The sequence below is a fragment of the Lepidothrix coronata genome, unplaced genomic scaffold (assembly GCF_001604755.1).
Source record: "Lepidothrix coronata isolate B3197 unplaced genomic scaffold, Lepidothrix_coronata-1.0 Scaffold333, whole genome shotgun sequence".
NCBI lineage: Eukaryota > Metazoa > Chordata > Aves > Passeriformes > Pipridae > Lepidothrix > Lepidothrix coronata.
Genome location: NW_016690513.1, coordinates 16,730 through 36,583, shown reverse-complemented (window position 1 = coordinate 36,583; position 19,854 = coordinate 16,730). Strand labels below are relative to the sequence as shown.

Genomic DNA, 19,854 nt, shown 5'->3' with positions numbered 1-19,854 from the left:
ATGTGTATCCAAGGCAGTATTTGTATTCCTCATTACATGCTCAGCAGAGACACTGTAACTCTTGCGCTGGGCAAGGTGTGTGTAAAGCAGATCTGAAACTGCAAGGTTGTCAAGCAAAACTACTGCACTTAGAGACCAAAGACCAACTGGGTTAATGGTTGGGCTATCAGAGTTGGCACTCACACCTTGCCCTGACACCCAGAGCTTTTGTCCTTCCTTGTAGGTGGTGTCGAAGTTCAGCAACACAGGGTGTGACTGCCACCCTTTGTTCTTTCTTCTGCATTTCCGGTCCTGACTGCACACACCTGGCAGGCAGGTGGCAAATCCTCCACAGTGCATCTCCTCCTGCCACTGCCTGAGCTTTGCACAAACAAGCCCTGCTAGCTATAGACACTCTGCTGTGAAGCGCTTACCCCAGTGGCACCAGGCAATTAAAAATAGCCTGACCAGCTTGTATCCACAGCAGGTAAAGCTGTAAGAACAGACAACAGTTCTGCTTGGGTTAAGTTCTCCTGATTTTAGTTGTGTTACGCTACTTGTCTGTCCCAAGAACTGCCAGGAACTGTTGCCTCTGGAACTGCTCTAGAAAGGATTCCAGTTAACGTGTTCAGTTCTGCTGACCTTTGCTGCCACAAAGGTACTCTGGTCTGTAGAGGAGGGTCCACTCTGTAATGTCCCCTTGTTCTGGATTTCTTTTAGGCTCCAGAAAACGACAGCCTCCCTGTCGAGGTTATGGCAAAATACAACCAATATCTCATCCCTGTTCACTGCACTGCCAAGGTAAGTTGAAATATAATAGAGCAGAGTCATGAAGCTGCAGGGGATGACAAAGTCTTTGTCCAAGCGTAGTTACCCCTCTCTGCCTTTCCACAGACAAATGGGGTGGTTCTTGCTTGGGGTATCTCCCCCTCCAGAACAGAAGCTACTCGAAGTCCCACTGATGGATGAGTTTGTGCTGCCATCACAGTGGGGGGTAAAAGTAGGGCCAGATAGCTAAAGGTATCCTGAAAAGTAGCCATTTTGCTTTCAGGTGCTGTACTGGACCTGAAAAAGGGATTCCAGGGAAGAGATTTCATACTTGGCATTTGTAAAGCAGCTGAGAAAGAGCAAACTTTAGCCAAAGGTTGTGCATTGATGCGACAGGAAGCTGTGGCAGTTTCCAGTTGCATGTAGTGGCTGTGGTTTTAAATAAAGCAAGGCCCTTTTCCTGTCTGAGGTGTGCAGGAAGGTGCTTATTGTGTGTGCACTGATTAGATATCACTGACTTGTCCTCTCTACCACTGGGACATCCTCGTGCTGCCAAGGTGGGGGTCAGTGATGACCAAAGCAGAGGTCACAGTCCTCCTGGAAAACAAACGCCACTAGGGAAAAGGGCTGCCAAAGGAGGAGCGTGGGTGATTGTCATTGGTTGTGCTTCCTTTTCCCACCTCTAGCGAGATGAAGATGCAGACAAAATAGGCACGGTGGAGTACTACGGGATGGGCGGCTACCCCGGCTTTGGCCTGCAGTACTACCCCTACTACGGCAAACTGCTGCAGCCGCGGTACCTGCAGCCGCTCGTGGCCGTGCAGTTCACCAACCTGACCTACGACACGGAGGTGCGCGTGGAGTGCAGGGCCTATGGGCAGAACATCGTCTACAGCGACAAGGACCGCTTCCAGGGACGCTTTGATATTAAATTTGACATAAAAAGCAGCTGATTGTAAGCACAACTCTCTTCCTCCCCCCTCCTCCTCCTCCTCCTAGCCATTTAAAAAGGTTAAAAAAAAAAAAAGAACAAAAAAGAAAACCTACTAGTCTTGAACAAACTGTCATACGTATGGGACCTACACGTAATCTATATGCTTTACACTAGCTTTCTGCATTTACTAGGTTAGAATGTAAACAAAGTGTAGCAATAGCGACAAATATTTATTCTACTGTAAATGACAAAAGAAAACAAAATTGAGCCTTGGGACATGCCCATTTTTACTGTAAATTATGATTCCATAACTGACTTGTAGTAAGCAGTGTTTCTGGCCCCTAAGTATTGCTGCCTTGTGTATTTTATTTAGTGTACAGTACTATAGGTGCATACTCTGGTCATTTTTCAAGCCATGTATTGTATCTGTTTTCTACTTCTTGTGAGCAAAGATTTTTGCTGTCCAAGGTGTAAATACTCAATGGGACTAGAACTGGCATGATACTTCTCATTATTTTGTTCCTTTTCAAAGAAAGGCCCACCTGTGAGATGATATTTAACAGCACTCCATAAGGCTTCTGGCTTTTCTGTGGTGTTAGGGTATTTTATTTGGAGGGGTGGCAGGGGAAACTAACTTAAGTGAAGATAAAGAGAATAGATGATTGTGTACTGTGCTTTGTAGCGAATGCTGTCTCTCCACCTCTTCCCTCATCCTCCTGTATGCTGTGTGAGAGACTGAGTCAGGCTATCACTTTACTCAGTGATAGGCATAACTCTTTGCTTTGTATATTTTCTTTTCTTTCTCTTTTTTTTTTTTTTTCCTGCTGAAGGCATCGCACACTGTGGTGCTAATGTCTTTATTGAATGTTTTAGCCATTTTCATGGTGGAAGAATTTTATATTTATGCAGTTGTACAATTTTATTTTTTCTGCAAGAAAGTGTAATGTATGAAATAAACCAAAGTCACATGTTTGAAAATAAAACTTTATTTTAAACTTTATAAAAGCAATGCAGTACCCCATAGAATGGTGTTAAATGTTGTCTAAAGTGCAAAACTCTATGTTCTAACATGTAATAATAGCCAGGAGTACAGTGCTCTTGTTGATCTTGTATTTCAGTCAGGTTGAAACATTGGACAAATAAATGAATGAACACACTGTTCTGTGTGCATCTTTTGCAAGGGGTGAGGATGGAGGCTGTTAGTTGTCCAGAATCTTGAAGAAGTACTGCACCTATTTCAAGGAGAAAATAAACTTTTATCAGTCCCAGATGGTCTCAGTGTAAGGGAGTTGAAACATCTGAAACATTGAGCTGTTACACATTAGCGCTGGTGTCTGTTAGTTACTTGTTATCCCCTCTCCTGGCCACGGAACCCAAGGAGTCTATTCCCTATTACTGCAAGCTCTCCACAGCTAGCGGCACAGGCCATGTGTTCTAGCCCTAACCACAAGTAAAATGGTTGATCCTCAGTGCAGGTTAAGGCTTCCTGAGGCAGTGTGTGCTGTGCAGCCAGAAGGCAGGGTGCACACTGAGGTCACAAGAGAGTTTCATGGCAGCAACTTGCAGTGTGTTGCTGTTGGGCCAGTGGCCAGCACTGAGGACAGGCTGTGCCTGATGGGGCTGCTCAGATGTGACAAAACATGGCAGCTGGCTTCGTGCAGGAGTCAGGCTCGCTTTATGCTGCATGACGCAGATTACAGGAAGAATTTCTCTGTGTAATGTGGCAAAACGTGACTACCCTAGAGCAAGCGGCTTGATAAAGACTTCCTAATCTAAACTCACGATACCAGAAAAGCAAGATGCTAAGCTTTTTGCCATTTGCTAGAAGGAAAAGCCTGGTTTCAGTACAGACCATGCTGGTTTCTGCACTCCTTAAGATGTTTCATGTTGTTCCCAAGGAGCAGGTGCCAGCAGAAATTGCACCTTCAGCTGTTTCATTTGCTGCTCCATGTTTATAGCAAGGCAAGGACTTAACAAACAAGCTGTGATGAAAGCTCTACAATATTTCCTGATGGAAGCTCCATCTGCAACAAGAGCTTCAGGAAAGCTGAGCCATTTTGGTGGGCTCCTCCTGCCACCATTTTGGGTGAGGAGTGGGGGTGTTGCTGCATGGCTCAACATTTGGTAGGATCAACTGTCCCTATGAATCAATTCTTAGGTTCACAGCCTGAGACAGTTAATAAAACCCCACCAACACAACAACAAAAAAACCCCAAACCCATCAACCAACCAAAATAAACTACAAAACCCCCTAACTGCTTTATTTATATAAGACCCAAGTCACAGTTAGCTAATTTATCTCCTTTTAATTTTCTATGTAAGTGCAAAGTCCAAGCATGAACTACTAATAAAGATAGTGGCTTATTCCAGGGGTTGGGACGAACACTGTGGAAAACTTACAGTGCTTGTGTTGGCTTCAGTGAGCAAGTGTTGAAAAGGTCTTAGGAACTGCATATGAAATTAAGCAAAAACAAACCTTTACCCAACATCTCTGCCCCAATCACTTTCCTGTACCACATCAGTGAAAGCAGGATGGCTGCTCAGATCACTAATTAACCAGGCAGAAGGGCTGCACATGCCTGGCAGCCGCCCACTGAAAAGACCCACCTGTTCACAGGCTTCAGGACAACTCTGATACCAAAGGACCGTACCCCAACACCCCCCGCAAAAGACACACACTCCGATATATCCCCTTTTCCCATTAGAAATGCTGCAGTAATTTGTCAGACCTAGTAGAGATAAAGCAATGAAAGGCTGCAGGATTATTTAAAAAAATTCCAAACAACCAAAGTCCAAAAAAACCTCACTCTACCCCCTCACCCCACCCCTGTGACAAGCAGGTATAGTCTCTTGGCTGGCCAACCAACTCGCCCTGGCACCAGTACTTCTGGTACACAACAGTCTTGATACTAAAATGGCCTTTCACAAACTGGTACTGTCACAGTCTTGCTGGGCTAAGTGGCTGACCAACAGCCCTGGGAGCAGGGAGGCTGCAGGCAGGGGAGGGGGTCAAGATGTGACATCTCATCAACTCAATTTGAAATATGCTTTGCCATCAAGATTTTTCTTTTAATATGTGCTGTATTGTCTGTAAAACTCCAGTCTCCTCAGAAAGGCATCGCCTTCCTTACTGCCTAATAGGACATTATGTTATAAACTGCCAGTTTGAACATGTTGTTCTTTCTGCCAGATTGACTCAACATAGTAAAGAATAATTGCAGCCATTAAAGTGAATTTCATCTCCCTTCTTGTTATATGGGACACCTGCATTTCATAGTTAAGAGAGACACACAAAACCACTAGTAAGATAAAAAGCAGAGACAGAGAGAGAGAGAAAGACACACACACACACACACACACATATATATATTTAACAACATAAGCCTTTAAGGATGTGTCTGCACAAACACTTGCACTAACACACACCAGCTACCAGTTTCACAGCTCTGAGCACTGGCACTTCTGGGCTTCTGTTCCCAGCTTGGCCCAGGGCACCTGGCCAGCACAGGCTGGGCACGACCCTCAGCGTGTGTGGGGAGCTGTGCCAACAGGGAAGAAAAAGGCCAAGTGCAGTGGAATTTGCTCCTTTGTGGATAATAACTCTGTGTCCAGCCTCAGCCTGGGGTGCTGATACAACTGCTGCTACCACAGCCCATTTCCCTGCAATGGGGCAGGTTTAATAGAGCTGAGTCAATCCCCACCCCTGCCTGGGCTGCCTTGGCCACAGCTACATAGCCTCCCCTGGGGTCAGTCCTGATCCACAGCTGCAGCACACACTGACACACGTGAATGCTGTCCTTGCCCAACGTCTGCTCACCTGCCACTAGCAACAAAAAGGTGTAGTGCTATTTTAGTTCCTAAAGGCCCTGGATTTTGTGCGACCAATTTTCCCAGGCCAGGCTAAACAACTCGGCTTACTTACAACCTGTGCAAACGCTCTTCCTCCTCAATTAGCTTTTATTGAATTGTTGAAGATCCACACAGACTGTACTGGCAAGGCTCGGACATCAGAACAAGCACACTATGTATTGTATACTGTTTAAACTAGTGCCAGTATGTTCTCTTTATATATAATTATCTTTATGTGGGTCAGCTGCCACCCAGCTCCCAGTAAAACCAGTTAAGAGCTGGCATACCTGTGGTACACAGGAAGGATCCTTCTCTCCAAGAACCTCACCCTTGGGAGCATGGCAGTGCTGGACAAAAACCACCAGAACTTACCCCACTCACATGGCAACAAGTATGGTGTTATGCAGAAGAACCAATACCAAGGATTTCGGCATTACCAAGAGATTTGGGGTGTCCCAACTTATGAGGCCCCAGCTGGAGACAGATTGAAGAACCTCCATTTTAAAAGCACCAGGTCCTTTTCCAAGGGGATCTAGAACTTGAAGATACTTGCATCAAGCATCCAGATGGGGGTTAGGCATTCCAAAGTACTCTATTTTAGGAAATAGTTACTCTCTTTGCCAGGGTCTGAGCATAGTACAAACCATAAAAAGGGGAGCTGTGTCTGTACAAAACAACAAGCCTCACATTTGCCTAAGGGCAAGGTCAGCCTCTCTGAGCATAGCACACCTCTGGTCTTTTTACAGGACCCAAGGATGGCAAACCCACACCAGGAACAGATCTGAAAACAATCTGATGCATTTCACAGATGCCACCCAAATGCCCTTCACATTCAGGTTTGCTCACTCCTTCCCAGGGATGAGACAGGATTAAATTTAACATCAGTACTCCCCTTACAGATCCCAGGAACCATCTACCTGCTTTACAGCATTGCAGCTATGCCCTCTCTAGCTCCTGTTCAGGGGCAAATAGCAATAATGCTCAGGAAGTATCAACGGGTGAATAACCACGACCTTCTGGCTCTGACCCTATAAACTGCTTCACCGAGGAGTAGCTGAGAGCTGCTTCAGTTCTGTGAAGTGTGCTTGTCACACACACTCTATGCAAAACTCACGTAAACAAAGTTGGCTGCTCTCTCTGAGCACTTCCACTCAGTACCCCAAAGTTTCAGGAGTTAATACAGCAGGCAATAACAAAATCCAGTCTAATGCCCTGGCTGAGCACAAACAACTATCATCTGAATAAAAGCATGGGAAGGTTGGGCAAAATTAAAAAAAAAAAAAGAGGGAAGCAACAAGTGAGACAGTTTTCCAAGGGAGAGAAAAACATCTTAATATTAACGCAGGACGCAGCACAGACACAAAGTGTCCTGAAGATTTCAAGTATAAGAATTACAGGCACCTACAATTTAATTCTCCTTCTGCCCAGAAAACAAAGCAAACAGCAGTGCTGATGAGAGGTGCCTGCTGAGCAGCTTTGGAGTCAGGTGCTTTCATATACAGAAGAACAGACCAAGGCACACCTTGAACTGTACCAGTACTTCATACAGGCAGCATTACAGCTTTCCTCAAAGAAAACCTCAGCACTGAAAGGATACCTCAACATTCACAGTCTATTCCCCTTGTTCCCGTGTCCTGGCTGTTTTTGGTAAGAGGCCCTGTTAGTATCATTCATGGCAAAAGAAAGGGGGCTGACAGGTAGACATACTAGCAAGAAAAATGCTGAGTTCACAGATTCATTTCTCATCCATCACCAGAAAGATGATGGCAGTTTCAGTCCTTCCTCATCTCTGCCAAACCAAAACTGGCAGCTGGGAAAGTCTTTTTCATCCCTGTTTGCATGTAGAGCATGTCAGTAATCTCGGTGCTTTCCATGCAGCTGGACAGATGCTCACCAGTACCCTGTCCCCAAAACCACCACAAAACTGTATCTCCTTGACTGCATCCAAGCACATGATCCAGAGAGTCTTTGCTGACTTGAAATTTCAGCATCAGTACACGCTCCCCAAACACTTAGGTCTGATAATTTTTTACATGTTATCTCAGTTTGAGGTCACAAGTAGAAAAAAAAAAATCTCTTTTTTGCCCATTAATCTTGATTTGTACATCAGCATGAACTTGCCAACGCCGTTAGCAAGCACACTTGCTAACACCCACAGTGCACTCCAGTTACAGTTCACTCAGCTGATTCACATGACTAAATCATTAGATTAAAGACCAAAAGCCCCGTGGAGTCATACCATCCTTTGAGCCACAAGCAGTCCAGAAATAAAAATGGTTGTCGAAAAAGAGAGCCTTCTTACTCACTGTAGTATGTGTTTGGAAAATAAAGAATTATTTTCCCACATAAACCTGAAGAGGGTTTAGTCCCAGGAAGTTTGTTCAAAAAAAAGGGAAAGTTCATCACTCCTGCCTCTCTCTCAAGTGTCATGCAACGTAAGAAATAAAGCTGATCAGGTTGCCCAAGGCAGAACAATTTGTACACACACACTTCAATTATCAAAGATAATTTCTTAAGTAAAGCTGGGACAAAATCCCCTATGCACCAAACCCCCCAACTTCACAATGGAAGATTTTATTAAAGAAACACTACAGGGTAACACAGAGCACTTTGTGCTTTTATGCTGTGTGCTCTTAACACAGTCACCTCAAATGCTGCATATGGTTATGTTCAACTCTGAAAACACAGCAGAAGAGAAAGGCAAGGAAAGCTATTAGGAAACTGTACCATAAAATAAAAGATAAGAAAAATCTGAATTCCAAACAGGATGGAAATGAGAGGACAAGACAGCAGTTCATTACACCGCAATCAAAACACCAAGAAAGTGAGTTTTATGCTGTTTACTCTGATATACTCTAAGAAAAATAAGTGAACACCAGAACTTATTTAAAATAACAAGGTGTTGTTTTTACATCATACATAACTACTGTGCTGACCCAGACCACTGATTTTTGAAGCATAGATATTTGTAGATTTAACAAGAAGGTACAGGTTCACTGAATCTCCCCACTTCACATCATAAACTAACTGCTCAGTAGCAGGAACTAAATATTGTAGCCCAGGACTCTCCCACCAGTTCTACTCCTTCTTTAGCAACATCTTTGGTAACCATCAGAACACATCACTGGCCTGGTAGAGCCACTGGAATGAAATAAAGTGTAAGATCCCCACTCCCACCACACATGAAAAACTACAACGTGACAGCAAGTACTGCTTTCCTAAGAATCCCAAGCAGCTCACTGAGTCAATCACAGAGGATTACTGCCTCTGCACTTCACACTTATCTTGCGTGCCTGCCTCAAAATCAGAAGCTCCTGTAAAAGTCTTGTAGGATGCCCTCAAATTCGTGAGCTTAGGTGCAGACCACATGCAAGACGCAAGGTACCACCAGTGTCAGTGCAAGCTGCAAACGCGTCCTGAGCACTGGACAAAAACACTGGAAAGGGCCCCTGCTGCTAGCACATGAAGTATCTAAGTAAAGCTGGGTTTAGATGTGCTCATACAAGCCACAGACATCACCAATGCTCAGCAAAGGCTCTCCAGCCTGCTCAGAGAGCACTGACAGTCATGGTCCTCATGAGCTACTAGATTATGGCTGATAAAGGAGGAAGTGGTCACAGAGAGACAACAATGTGTTTCCACTCACATCACAGATTCAAGCAAAGATGGAAGAAGTCAACAAATAAATGAAGCAAAAGGTAGCCAGCATTTAAAGCTCTTCCTAAGCAGCCACGATGTTCGGCAGGGTATTATTTGGCCAGGACCCAAAAGGCTACATCTGGCAACAGTGTAAAAGTTATGACAGATAAGAGAGTAACAAAATATCCTGAGAGAAACAACCAAAAGCATCATTGATGGTGGTCTTCCGTGCACCATCAGAAAACCCTGTGTTGACTGTGGCTCGCTGTGCTGATAGGAAACATTCCATCAAACTAATGGCATAAATTCCCCTAGCATTAGTGCTCAAAGTACCTTCTGAGACATGTCACTGAATCTAGGAAGCTCCATTCCCCTGTGGAATGGCTCTGTATTAAAAGGTCAAGAGTTTGTTTCAAATCTCAGCAGCTTTCTGTGATTCCAATACTCCTGTTGAGTGCTAAACCACTTACCATCATGACAGAACTAGAGTCTTGACACCTCAGTGATCAAGTTACTATTCAATAGCTGGACTGAGTAAGACAGTTACCAGAGGAAGCCTGCAGTTCCTGGTTTGTGGTTGGATAGTCTTGGCGCACTGCCTCTCCCCAGAACAGCAGTAATTGGCATCAATGTGGAAGGAAAACTGCCCACTTAGCAGTTTTTTAGTGGCCAGAAAACTCTGGCCACTTAAGAGAATTGTCTCTTGCTCAGAGACTTCCCTACATACTTGTAGCTACATCATTCCTGCCTATATGCCAGTGAATTTAGGGTTAAAGAAGAAGAGAAAGAACACAGCTCTTACTTGAAACCAGAAGATGCTAGGTGACTTTGAGGAGCTCTAGACCACAGCCAACACCCCTGTCAGGTGACCACTGCCATCCTGTTCTGTGTTTGCACAGCTGCTAGCACAGGACCAACATAGCCAGTGTCTAAGCCCTCAGCTCTATGACAGCACAAAACCAATACTGGAATGACGCTACACTTTGAATCATGAGTTATTATTACTTATGAAAGAAGAAGTGGTTTCTAGAGCTTGACAAAATTCTAAACTTAAGATATCCCATGGTGTTATCATCCATGAGATACAGGAAATTTTGTTCACAGTCTTCTTTCATATTAACATATGTTTGGCTTTGGGTTTGTCCTCCCATGTTCCACATACATTTGAACACATGAATGCAGACAGCTGACAAACTCTCCTCTTAATTACTGCTGGTTTACAGCAGTCAGCCAAGGAAACTGCACTGACAAGAGAAGGGGTACAGGAAGTACTAATATTTGCCTATTTGATCTCTGAGAGAGGTGGGAGGTGCAACTGGCTGAGGTCAATAATAGGAATCCACATAAAAATGTATATGCATCTCACAACAGTGTCTGCTACAGGACAACGGTACTTCTCTTATGCCCCAAATAAAGTTCAGGCCCCCTTGCTTTAGAAACTAATTATATTCTGAGCTTCTACGTACCTGTGTAACTACAGCACCCCCTTACTGCTTTTGCTGTATTAGTTATTCCCCTGGGTTTTTTTCTCTTCTTTGCTGTAATCTGCCCATCATGCAGATTAGTTGCAGCCCAACTGTTGCTATGCTTCAGCTGGAGGAAAAGGGGTAATGGAAGAGGATCTGGGCTTTTTGGTCTAAAATGAAAACATACTGAGAGAAAGAAAGAAGGCAGCAGCCTCAAAGACACAAACTGGGCCTCAAATGAGTTATCAAGAATTGTCACGCCTTCCCTCCACCTTGACCTCCCCTCCACAAAATTACCTTGCTCAGCACAACACAAACACGTGCCAAAAGCCAAGCCCTGTTTATCACACAGGTTACCTTCAGGATCAGGCGAAACTTAAAGAGGTTTGGGAGCTGCTTGGTTCACACTCATTAACTTCTTCTCTCTGGCACTTAGAAACCCCAGACTTGGCAGAACAAGGAGTAATTGGACCTCGGATTTTACCCAGAAGTGGAAGCACAAGAGGTGAACTATTTCACAACTATGTTTAAACAAGTTCCTAGTTTGGTTTGCCTGTCTGGCCCACAAGTATAATAATTATACAACCTATGCTCAAAATTAGGTGCAAGTGACCTCAGAATACCATAATTTATATTTTTAAAAGAGAAACTAGCAACATGTGTTTAAAATCCATCCATCTACTATTAATATTTTTAATTCTTAATTTCTCTTCAGATAGGTCTAGGCAAAGAGATTACTTAATTCTCTGTACAAGTATATATACAGCATCAGGAAACACTGTGAGACAGCATTCCAGTGCTGGCTAACATCTTCCAATAAAAACACCACCGAGTAAGATTAAGTTTTCCTATACTCCAGATTCTTTCCAACCTGTTCCCACAGCTGTTGGATAAAAGTCTCAGAAAGTTAAAACGGAGAAGCATTTGAACCATAATAACCATTATCTGACAGACCTCTCTAGAAATTGTTTTGTACCAGGAGAGATTGATATTTCCAACTGACAAAAATAGCTACTGCTTTTATGAAAACTTGCAAAAAAAAGAGCCAAAACCAACCTCACCCAAACGTGTCCAATTTTTATTTCTTTTCACTGGAGATGCTGAAAAGCATTTTACCCTGGATTATGCAGCTCAGTATGGGCCACTAATAAAAGACTTCATTGCAAAATTGCTGTATTACTGAGTGAAACAATGGCTTCTTTATTAAAATATTTTAAAGACTCCTGAGGGAAATGCGGCACGGCTGGAATGCCCTCAGTGAAAGGTTCATTGCCATGCTATGCACTTCTGCTGTGTAATGTTTTACAAGCTTGGCTGCTCTGTGAATGGGGAGAGTTAGGTCTCAGCTGGTAGAGGCAGCTTGCATAATACCAGACAAGTTAATCGGTAACAAGCAATGCAGGAGACCTTTGTTCCGAGTGTGACATACTCAAATTCCACACTAAGCACATTGACGCTTCTGAGAGTTACTCATTGACATGCTTTATTAAATTGCATGGACTACACCTTGATGCACCAAAAAAGACTAGGTGAGCAGAGCTGCATCCTTCTGATACCTTCCATCCTAAACTGTTGCACTATAACCTCAACCCACAGATCAGCTCATGAATAATACGAAAGCATTTCCAGGGTGGATGATCACAAGCACCGTGCAGCATGCCCGCAGGTCCAGATAATGGCAGCAGGCAGGTGAGGAAGAAGCAAACAGGAAAATGCAAGTTGATAGCCAGCAGAGCACTACTGTAACACGACTCTTTTCCTATAGAAGTGGTTATGGAAAGCATGTATCCACTTCAAGGAGAGTGCTACCCTGTCCACTCTGAATAGCTTGCTAAAACATCCCCCCTGCGCCATTGCCCTCAGCCTCCATGAATAAATGCAAACGGAAAGAGGGCATAAGGCATGCCTCTCCTGGCACTATCTGGAATGCCAGACCAAGGACAGCTGGCCTGCAGCAGGTGGAAGACATGCTGCTCCAAAAGCTCAGGCACAGCGCAGCTCTTAACTCTAGGCAGAGCATTTAGTTAATACCAAGTCTTAATGAGGAAAATGATCGTGGTTTTCATCGTCCACAGCACTTGCCTGGACAAAACACATCTGCTGAACTGGCCCGTCCTGTCACCGTTTATCGTACAGCATCACCTCCCATCTCCCCAAGGCTGGATCCAGGCAGCTGAACTTCCAGTGCCAGAACTCGGAGAGGCCCCATCTACCAGAATGCCATAGCTGATCTGTATAGCCAGATGACATTGCCAGTTTGTTTTAAAGGCTTAGAAGCAGTAAGCCAGTCTCACTGGTGCAAGGCTGAGCATGGGAATGAAGAGCTTCCAGTGGTACATTGCACAGTCTGCCAGTCCCCAGCCTTACTCTTGACCACTGCACAGCTGAAATTCAAAGACGTGACAGGGAAAAAATCCAACCATCATGACAGCTCCCTCAGAAGACAGACGAAACCCACTCTGATAACAGCAAAGTCATCCCCCTTTGATAGGTTATTTTCATGTCTGTGGGTGCCACAAATAGCTCTGAGGCCAGTGAGAAGGCCAGCAAATGATACTCGAGGAGGACCTTGCTACTGCGGGGCTGGAAAGCCGCCCGTGACACTGAAAGCTGACACATCTCCCCCCACAGTCCTGCTGCCCAAGGCAGAGCCTGACGGCACCTGGCAGCCATGTGGTGGCACAGACACAGCACCCCGAGGTGCCAGTGCAAAGAGCACCCATAGGGACACTAATATATAAGTACACATACACAAATACATGTCGACTACTAAAGATTTTGTAATCATGCCAAGAGACCCCGTGAGACCGACTTGATCGCCCCAACACCATGGCATAAGAACATAAAACCAGCGTGGGTGGCTCAGCAGGCTGAACCGCCCTGGAGAGACCTTTCAGGTTACCCCAGATGCATGCAGTCTATCATCCCTGGAGCGTTTTGCAGCATTACAAATGCCCTTTTGGAATTGCTCACACACACACAAAAAACCCAAACCCAAAAACTTTGAATTGCACAGTATGAGCAACAATGTATATGCAGAGCATGCCAAAGCCCAGAAATACTTGTTTTGTTATAACTGCAGTTCTAGGCTACTGTTTTTTAAATTATGTAGATTCCTGCATAATCTGAAAAGTACTCAGCCACTTAAGACCCAGTGGACTGAGGTGTGTGTACAGCACCACCTCCTGTGGGAAATTTTACTCACTGTACTTCCAGTGATGTGAATATGATCTTCACTGACTGATTTTTTATTTGCCTTCACTTCTTTAAGGAGGCATGTAAACTGTGAACTCTTTTAGCCACAACACCTTGTATGAAGTACTTTGATTAAAAACTATTTCAGGAATGACCAATTTCAAGGAAATTTGTCTAGAGAATGATGATTCATCAGATCCAATGGTTTGCAAGCTTCTATTTCAACAAGATATTTATCAGAAATGTTCCTCAGGTGAGTTGAGAAACAGAATCATCTTTCAACACATGTACATGACATATCTCTAGTCTGCTAAATAAAGCAGTTCCTTGGCATATAAAATATGCAAGTTCCAGTCCTTGCTCTACCTGACTCAGAAAGAACATGAATGTAGGTGAGTAGTGATTGCTTGCTCCAAAAGTATCTCCCTTATAAAAAATGGAAAAAATCAAACTGACAAGAGGCAGAGCAGTATCTGCTCTGGACGTGGGAAACAAATGCAACCCTCTGCTCTGAAAGAATGTCCTACACAACATCAGTTGATACAAAAAATTAAGAAACTCCTGGGTAAGCCTTCACTCGTGAATCACTCATAAAACCCCATCATCTCACAAATACTCCATTGCTATCAGTCTCCCTTCTCTATTTCCTCCTTTCTTTCCTCTCCTCATTAAAATGGGAAACTGATGACAAGCCTGAGAAAACGGACTGTTCTGAGCTATTTGTGTCTATCCATTGTCACTTGTGAAAATACATTTTGTACTGATATGAGGACACACAAGTCTATGAAGTGAAAAAGTAAGTGCCTGACCCCGTAAGTCAAATAACTCATCTAAGAGGCTTCAGGGCAATATTCACCCTCCTCTTTTATCACTACTAGTAATAAAAAGAGCAGTTACAGCTCTACAACTGAAAACATACTGATTTTTCCATTGCAACCAGTTGTGTTTTCAGCTCAACTGCATAATCCCTCCTCTCTTGAGCCAAAGTGAGTTATTCATTAATTCTGATATTCGTTAGTCACTGCCTAAAATATCAAGTAGTTTGTAGAACAAAAATAGGAGTTAAGGGTCAAACTAGTGGGGCTAAGTGCTTGTATTTGCTTTTGGGGTTGGTTTGTTTGTTTGAGGGGGTTTTAAGATTAAAAGTGAACTTTCCTTTTTTCCAGGTCCATGGAAAATAGGTCTAAGAAAAAAACAATGAAAAACTGCTGTACTATATTATTTATATATAGTGTTCTAAACTAAGTGCACAAGCTAACCCTTATTTAGTTAATTAGTCCTTGCTGTTCCCAAGACAGTTGTTCTCTCTCCTTTCTCCAAGTACTCCATGGTCATGATTCTTGGGAGAAAGGTCACAACCTTGCACTTCCTAGTGACAGTCAATTTAGTGCAAACCACCAAAGTCACCTAGAGTTTGCTATTAACTCCAGGAAGCATTTAATCTAACCCTCAATTACATATCTCATCTCCCCTTAGAAGTCTCCTTTTGTGGACAATCAGACAGCAGCTGCCATTGCAAAACCTTTTCAAATTTCAGTTATATCTGAAACCGTGGGTGATGAAAACTGCCGAGAAGGGTGGAGAAATCTTAAGATAAGCAGTATCTGACACTAAGGCTACCTGAGTTCTCAGGAAAGCTCTGGAGTGTTCCCTTCTACACAGGAACATGCCTTTATTGTGCTTCCATAAATACAGTCTATTTAAGGCTCATGATAGGACAGTAGATCAACCCCTTTCCATCTCCATTTGGTTCTGGAAGTCCAAAAGTCACAAAACCAATTAACACACAGACCAACCTATTCAGCTTTCTAACCACAAAGTGGCAACAGCAGCACTCCATCTTGTCTCCAAGGTCCTCTGGGCACTGCTGACCCTGCAGATGTGCACACAGAACATGTGGCCAAAAAAGAGTTAGGACTGTGGCATGGACCCCTAATAAACTGCTTTAGCATTAACAGTGCAAGCACTGCACACACCAGCCAACAGATACAGCCAAGGCTTTCTTTGTACAAACCCACTGGGCTCAATTTAAGCTCACAGATACTGGAACTTCCACTCTGTGTCCTTATCGTAATAATGATTCTGCAGTTTGTTTTACAAAATTTGTCGCATTTAGTACTTTATTTTGGAGAAGAGAAATATAAATTAGAAACTCTTCATACATAATTTCAGAGCCAAACACTTTCATGCCAAAATTTGAAAAGTGGCTTAGCCAAGCTCAGATAAAATCAGCTCCACAGTCAGAAATGAAACTCTGGAGTTCCTAGCTCTTGTGCCTGATCAGGTTGCCAAACTTACCTTTCATCAGCCAAACAGGAGTGCAATATGCATAAAGTCTGGGTTTTGGAGCTATACTGGGTAAAAACTGCAGCAGAGCACTAACACAGTACAAAACCCAATGACACTAGAAGAAAAGAAAAGAGACTGCTGGGGATTCTTCGTCTTTTTAGTATAAACTTAGCAGGTCAGATTTCTGCCTGAAACATACTCCAGACTCCTCTACTAATCAGCTGGTCTACAATGATACTGTAAAGCTTTAATAGGAACAGCAGCATTAACATCTCAACAACAGCAACATCTCCTACCAGAACATGGACATAATGAACAAACACTAACTCCATATTGAAAGAAGCAAGTTTCATGGCACCAACATGGCCAAGGTCAATGACAAGTGCCTTACCTATCTCCGAATTCACCTCCTCCGAGGTCGAGAATAATTGCTCTGTTAAACTCACTATATTAAAATATCCACTAAAGAATCAAAACCTTCACTTCATTTACTGAAGAGCATATTTCTTAAAAAGGTTTGTCTGGGTTGGTTTCCTTCTAGCAGGCCACACAGTCACTCTGCTCTAGCTTGACATTTACAGCACTGTTACAGTTACCAAGGCTGGGGAAGAAAGGTCTCGTTTCCACTTGCTAGCAAATGAAGTCTCTCTGACTGGATTTAAGCTCCTCTCACAGAAAAGCTCACTGAGGAAAAAGTCCTTCCCAAGGATCTCTGTGCATGCAGTATTTCATCAGTTGTGACAAGCTCTTGCACTTAAGCAAATCCAGAGGTTACTGTTTACTTTGCTTACCTATGTTTTCAGGCAACTATGTTTCTTACAGAAGACAGATCTAAAGATACTCCAAGAATTAAAGTGTTAGCAGTAAAAAGGCTTCTGTAGCTTACATTATAATGCTTATTTGCCAAAAAATCAGAATGAAACAGTCACTGCTTTATTTCTCACTAAAGAACATTCAGCAACGTCCTTTACAACGGCTGGCTTAACCTGGACTGTTACAGAAGGAACTATAGACTGATGAAGAGCCATATTCTGTGTAAAATTATGCCTATGGTAAAAAAAGATTTTAGATTCCTCTCCCAAAAAAATATAATCAATAAACAAAAGTTAAAATGATCAGACTGCAATGGGAACTGCAAGGTGTGTAGTCAGACTAATACTAGATCAAGAACTTAGCTCATGATTCAGCTGCGGGATTCAAAGGACAAACACATGTAGTGGAGACCTTGGGAAAGAATTCCGGCCTCAGTTTCTGCTTTGGAGAAGCAATTCCTGCCTCACTTACAGTAGCTATAAACTCAACTTAAACAACCAGCAAAATGGGGTTATATCTGCTTTGCACCAAGAAAGGAAAACAGTAAAGGAAACAGACTGTGGACCCAAGAGAGAAAGAGGCAGAAAATTCTGATGGAGTACTAAATTGTTCTGAGTGTTGGTGAGACTTTACTTTTTCCCTTGCAGGCTATGCCTTTCTGTCTGCTGCCACTGAAAAGCCATGACTGAGGGACTTCAGGTATGTGGTGACAAATACCTGTTTGCTTGTTTAAATCCAGTCCCTTTGGGAAGGAACTGGAAGTTGTCCATTTTTAATGACACCTTGGAAATGCTTTAAAAAGCTGCAACTTTGTTGATACTGGGTGCCTTTCTAAGTATTGAATTTCACTAGTCTATGCCTTAAACTAGATGCAATTTCCTAGCAAACAGCACTTTATCTCACACGTTATTTCATGAAGGGAGATGGTGATGCAGTCAGCTCTTCCTCACTCCCCAATGAAACCACTATTTTGGCAATGTAAAATTATCCAAGCCAGGACAATTCTTGCTGCTCCATAGTCCTGCTGTAACTTGACAGCAATACACTCACAAGTACATGTAACCAGTAAAACACAAGCTATGGATGCACTGGAAAAACATCTTCACTGACACAGAGATCCATTGAAGAAATGATTACACACTACTTCAACCCCTTGTACAGACCTTAGTTTTGAGGCACGGAATTAAGTGAATGAGCTTGTTCTGGTTTTCATAGTGAGTACTTCTGTCTTTATAAACTCCCCTAATTTAACATTTTCCCATTTTACTGGACCTTAATGAAAGCATACAAAGCCAAAATCAGATAATAATTAGTAATTTAATGTAAAACACAGGAAATACAAAATGATGTGCATAAGTATGACTGTCTAAAAATAAACCTGGACTCTATTTGGAGAATTCAAATCCCTAGTGCCTGTAATATTCCAAGCTCCACATGAGCTCACTGTAGAAACAATCTAGATCAGGAATCATGGTGGTCATCCAAGGGCTAAGAAGGTGTCCCTGCAGGAGCACCGTTAGGGCTTATATTCAGTGCCAAGGACACAGGATGTTCAGACAAAGAGAGGACCCTTGACTTTCATTTAATTAAATACTTCATTGTACTATATTCATTCAAGAAAAATGCATGGATGATTTTTTTATAGTATCAGAATTACATGAGTTAAATGCCCTTAAAAAACTTCTGCTTTTGTGTCTAGTCTGGTCTTCAACACAGCTACTCACCAGCTTCAAAGACTGTCAAGAACAGCTTTTCACTTAACAACTTCCTGTTGTTGAGCACACACGTTTGTCTAGCGGGTCTTACCTCCAAAAGCCCGTCTTCAGGAAGGTCTGTGCAGTGAACAGCATTCTGAATCTTGTCCTTCCCAAAGACAGCACGCAGAGTTCCAGGTCGGAGGTGACGGGCTAATTCCTATTGAACACAAGCAAACCAGAAGACCTTTGTGAACCACACTGTTCTTTTATATCATGGACACAAATAATCTTATAAAGTAAAACATTTTTGTGCTATTAAAGTATGTGTAGTACACTCTAAAAGAAAACAAAGATTGAGAGCAGCCCTAAAGAGAAGGACTTGGGGGTGCTGGTGGACGAGAAGTTGACATGACCCATCAATGTGCACTCACAGCCCAGAAAGCCAAACATATCCTGGGGTGCATCAAAAGCAGCGTGGCCAGCAGGTCAGAGTAAGTGATTCTCCCACTCTGCTCCACTCTAGTATGGAGTACCCCACCTGGAGTACTGCATCCAGCTCTGAGGCCCCCAACATAAGAAGGATGTGGACCTGCTGGAGCAAGCCCAGAGGAGAGCCATGAAGATGACCAGAGGGACTGAACATCTCCCCTATAAAGACAGGTTGAGAAAGCTGAAGTTGTTCATCCTGGAGAAGACAAGGCTCCAAGGAGACCTTATAGCAGCCTCCCAGTACCTAAAGGGGGCTACAAGAAAGCTGGAGCTTACTAGGGCATGTAGTGATAGGACAAAGGGGAATGGTTTTAAACTGAAAGAAGGTAGGTTTAGATTAAATACCAGGGAGAAATTCTTTAGGTTTAGATTAGATATTAGGAAGAAACTCTTTACTGTGAGGTTGGTGAGACATTGGAGCAGGTTGGTGGACATTGGAGCAGGTTGCCCAGAGAAGTTGTGGATGCCCCATCCCTGAAAGTGTTCAAGGCCAGGTTGGATGGGGCTTTGAGGAAGCTAGTCTAGTGGAAGGTATCCCTGCCCATGGCAAGGGGGTTGGAACTAAATGATCTTGAAAGTTCCTTCCAACTCAAATCATTCCATGATTCTATGAAGAGAGAAATTCCAGCCTGTACTACACACATAAGTCAACTGCTGAAAAAACATGACCAAAACTATGAAAACTACCTGCTTGAAACTGGGCCAATCAAGCCATCTTGGGTGAAACACAGGACCC

General features: G+C 43.2%; 1 protein-coding gene and 1 long non-coding RNA gene across 2 annotated transcripts in view; one reads left to right on the top strand and one right to left on the bottom strand.

Moving 5' to 3' along the window:
• ATP1B1 (ATPase Na+/K+ transporting subunit beta 1) overlaps positions 1 to 2,838 on the top strand; it is a 15,190-nt gene extending 12,352 nt beyond the window's left edge. The window contains exons 5-6 of the mRNA XM_017838350.1: positions 700 to 780; positions 1,434 to 2,838. Of these exons, the coding sequence (XP_017693839.1) occupies positions 700 to 780; positions 1,434 to 1,700 (348 nt within the window). The 3' untranslated portion in view covers positions 1,701 to 2,838. The remainder of the gene's footprint in view (positions 1 to 699; positions 781 to 1,433) is intronic.
• LOC108509090 lies at positions 2,502 to 18,846 on the bottom strand. Its single transcript, XR_001878573.1, has 2 exons — positions 18,739 to 18,846; positions 2,502 to 2,913 (listed from the first exon to the last, which is right to left on the bottom strand). It is a non-coding gene; the product is annotated as an uncharacterized LOC108509090 (long non-coding RNA).
• Between the last annotated feature and the right edge of the window lie 1,008 nt (positions 18,847 to 19,854).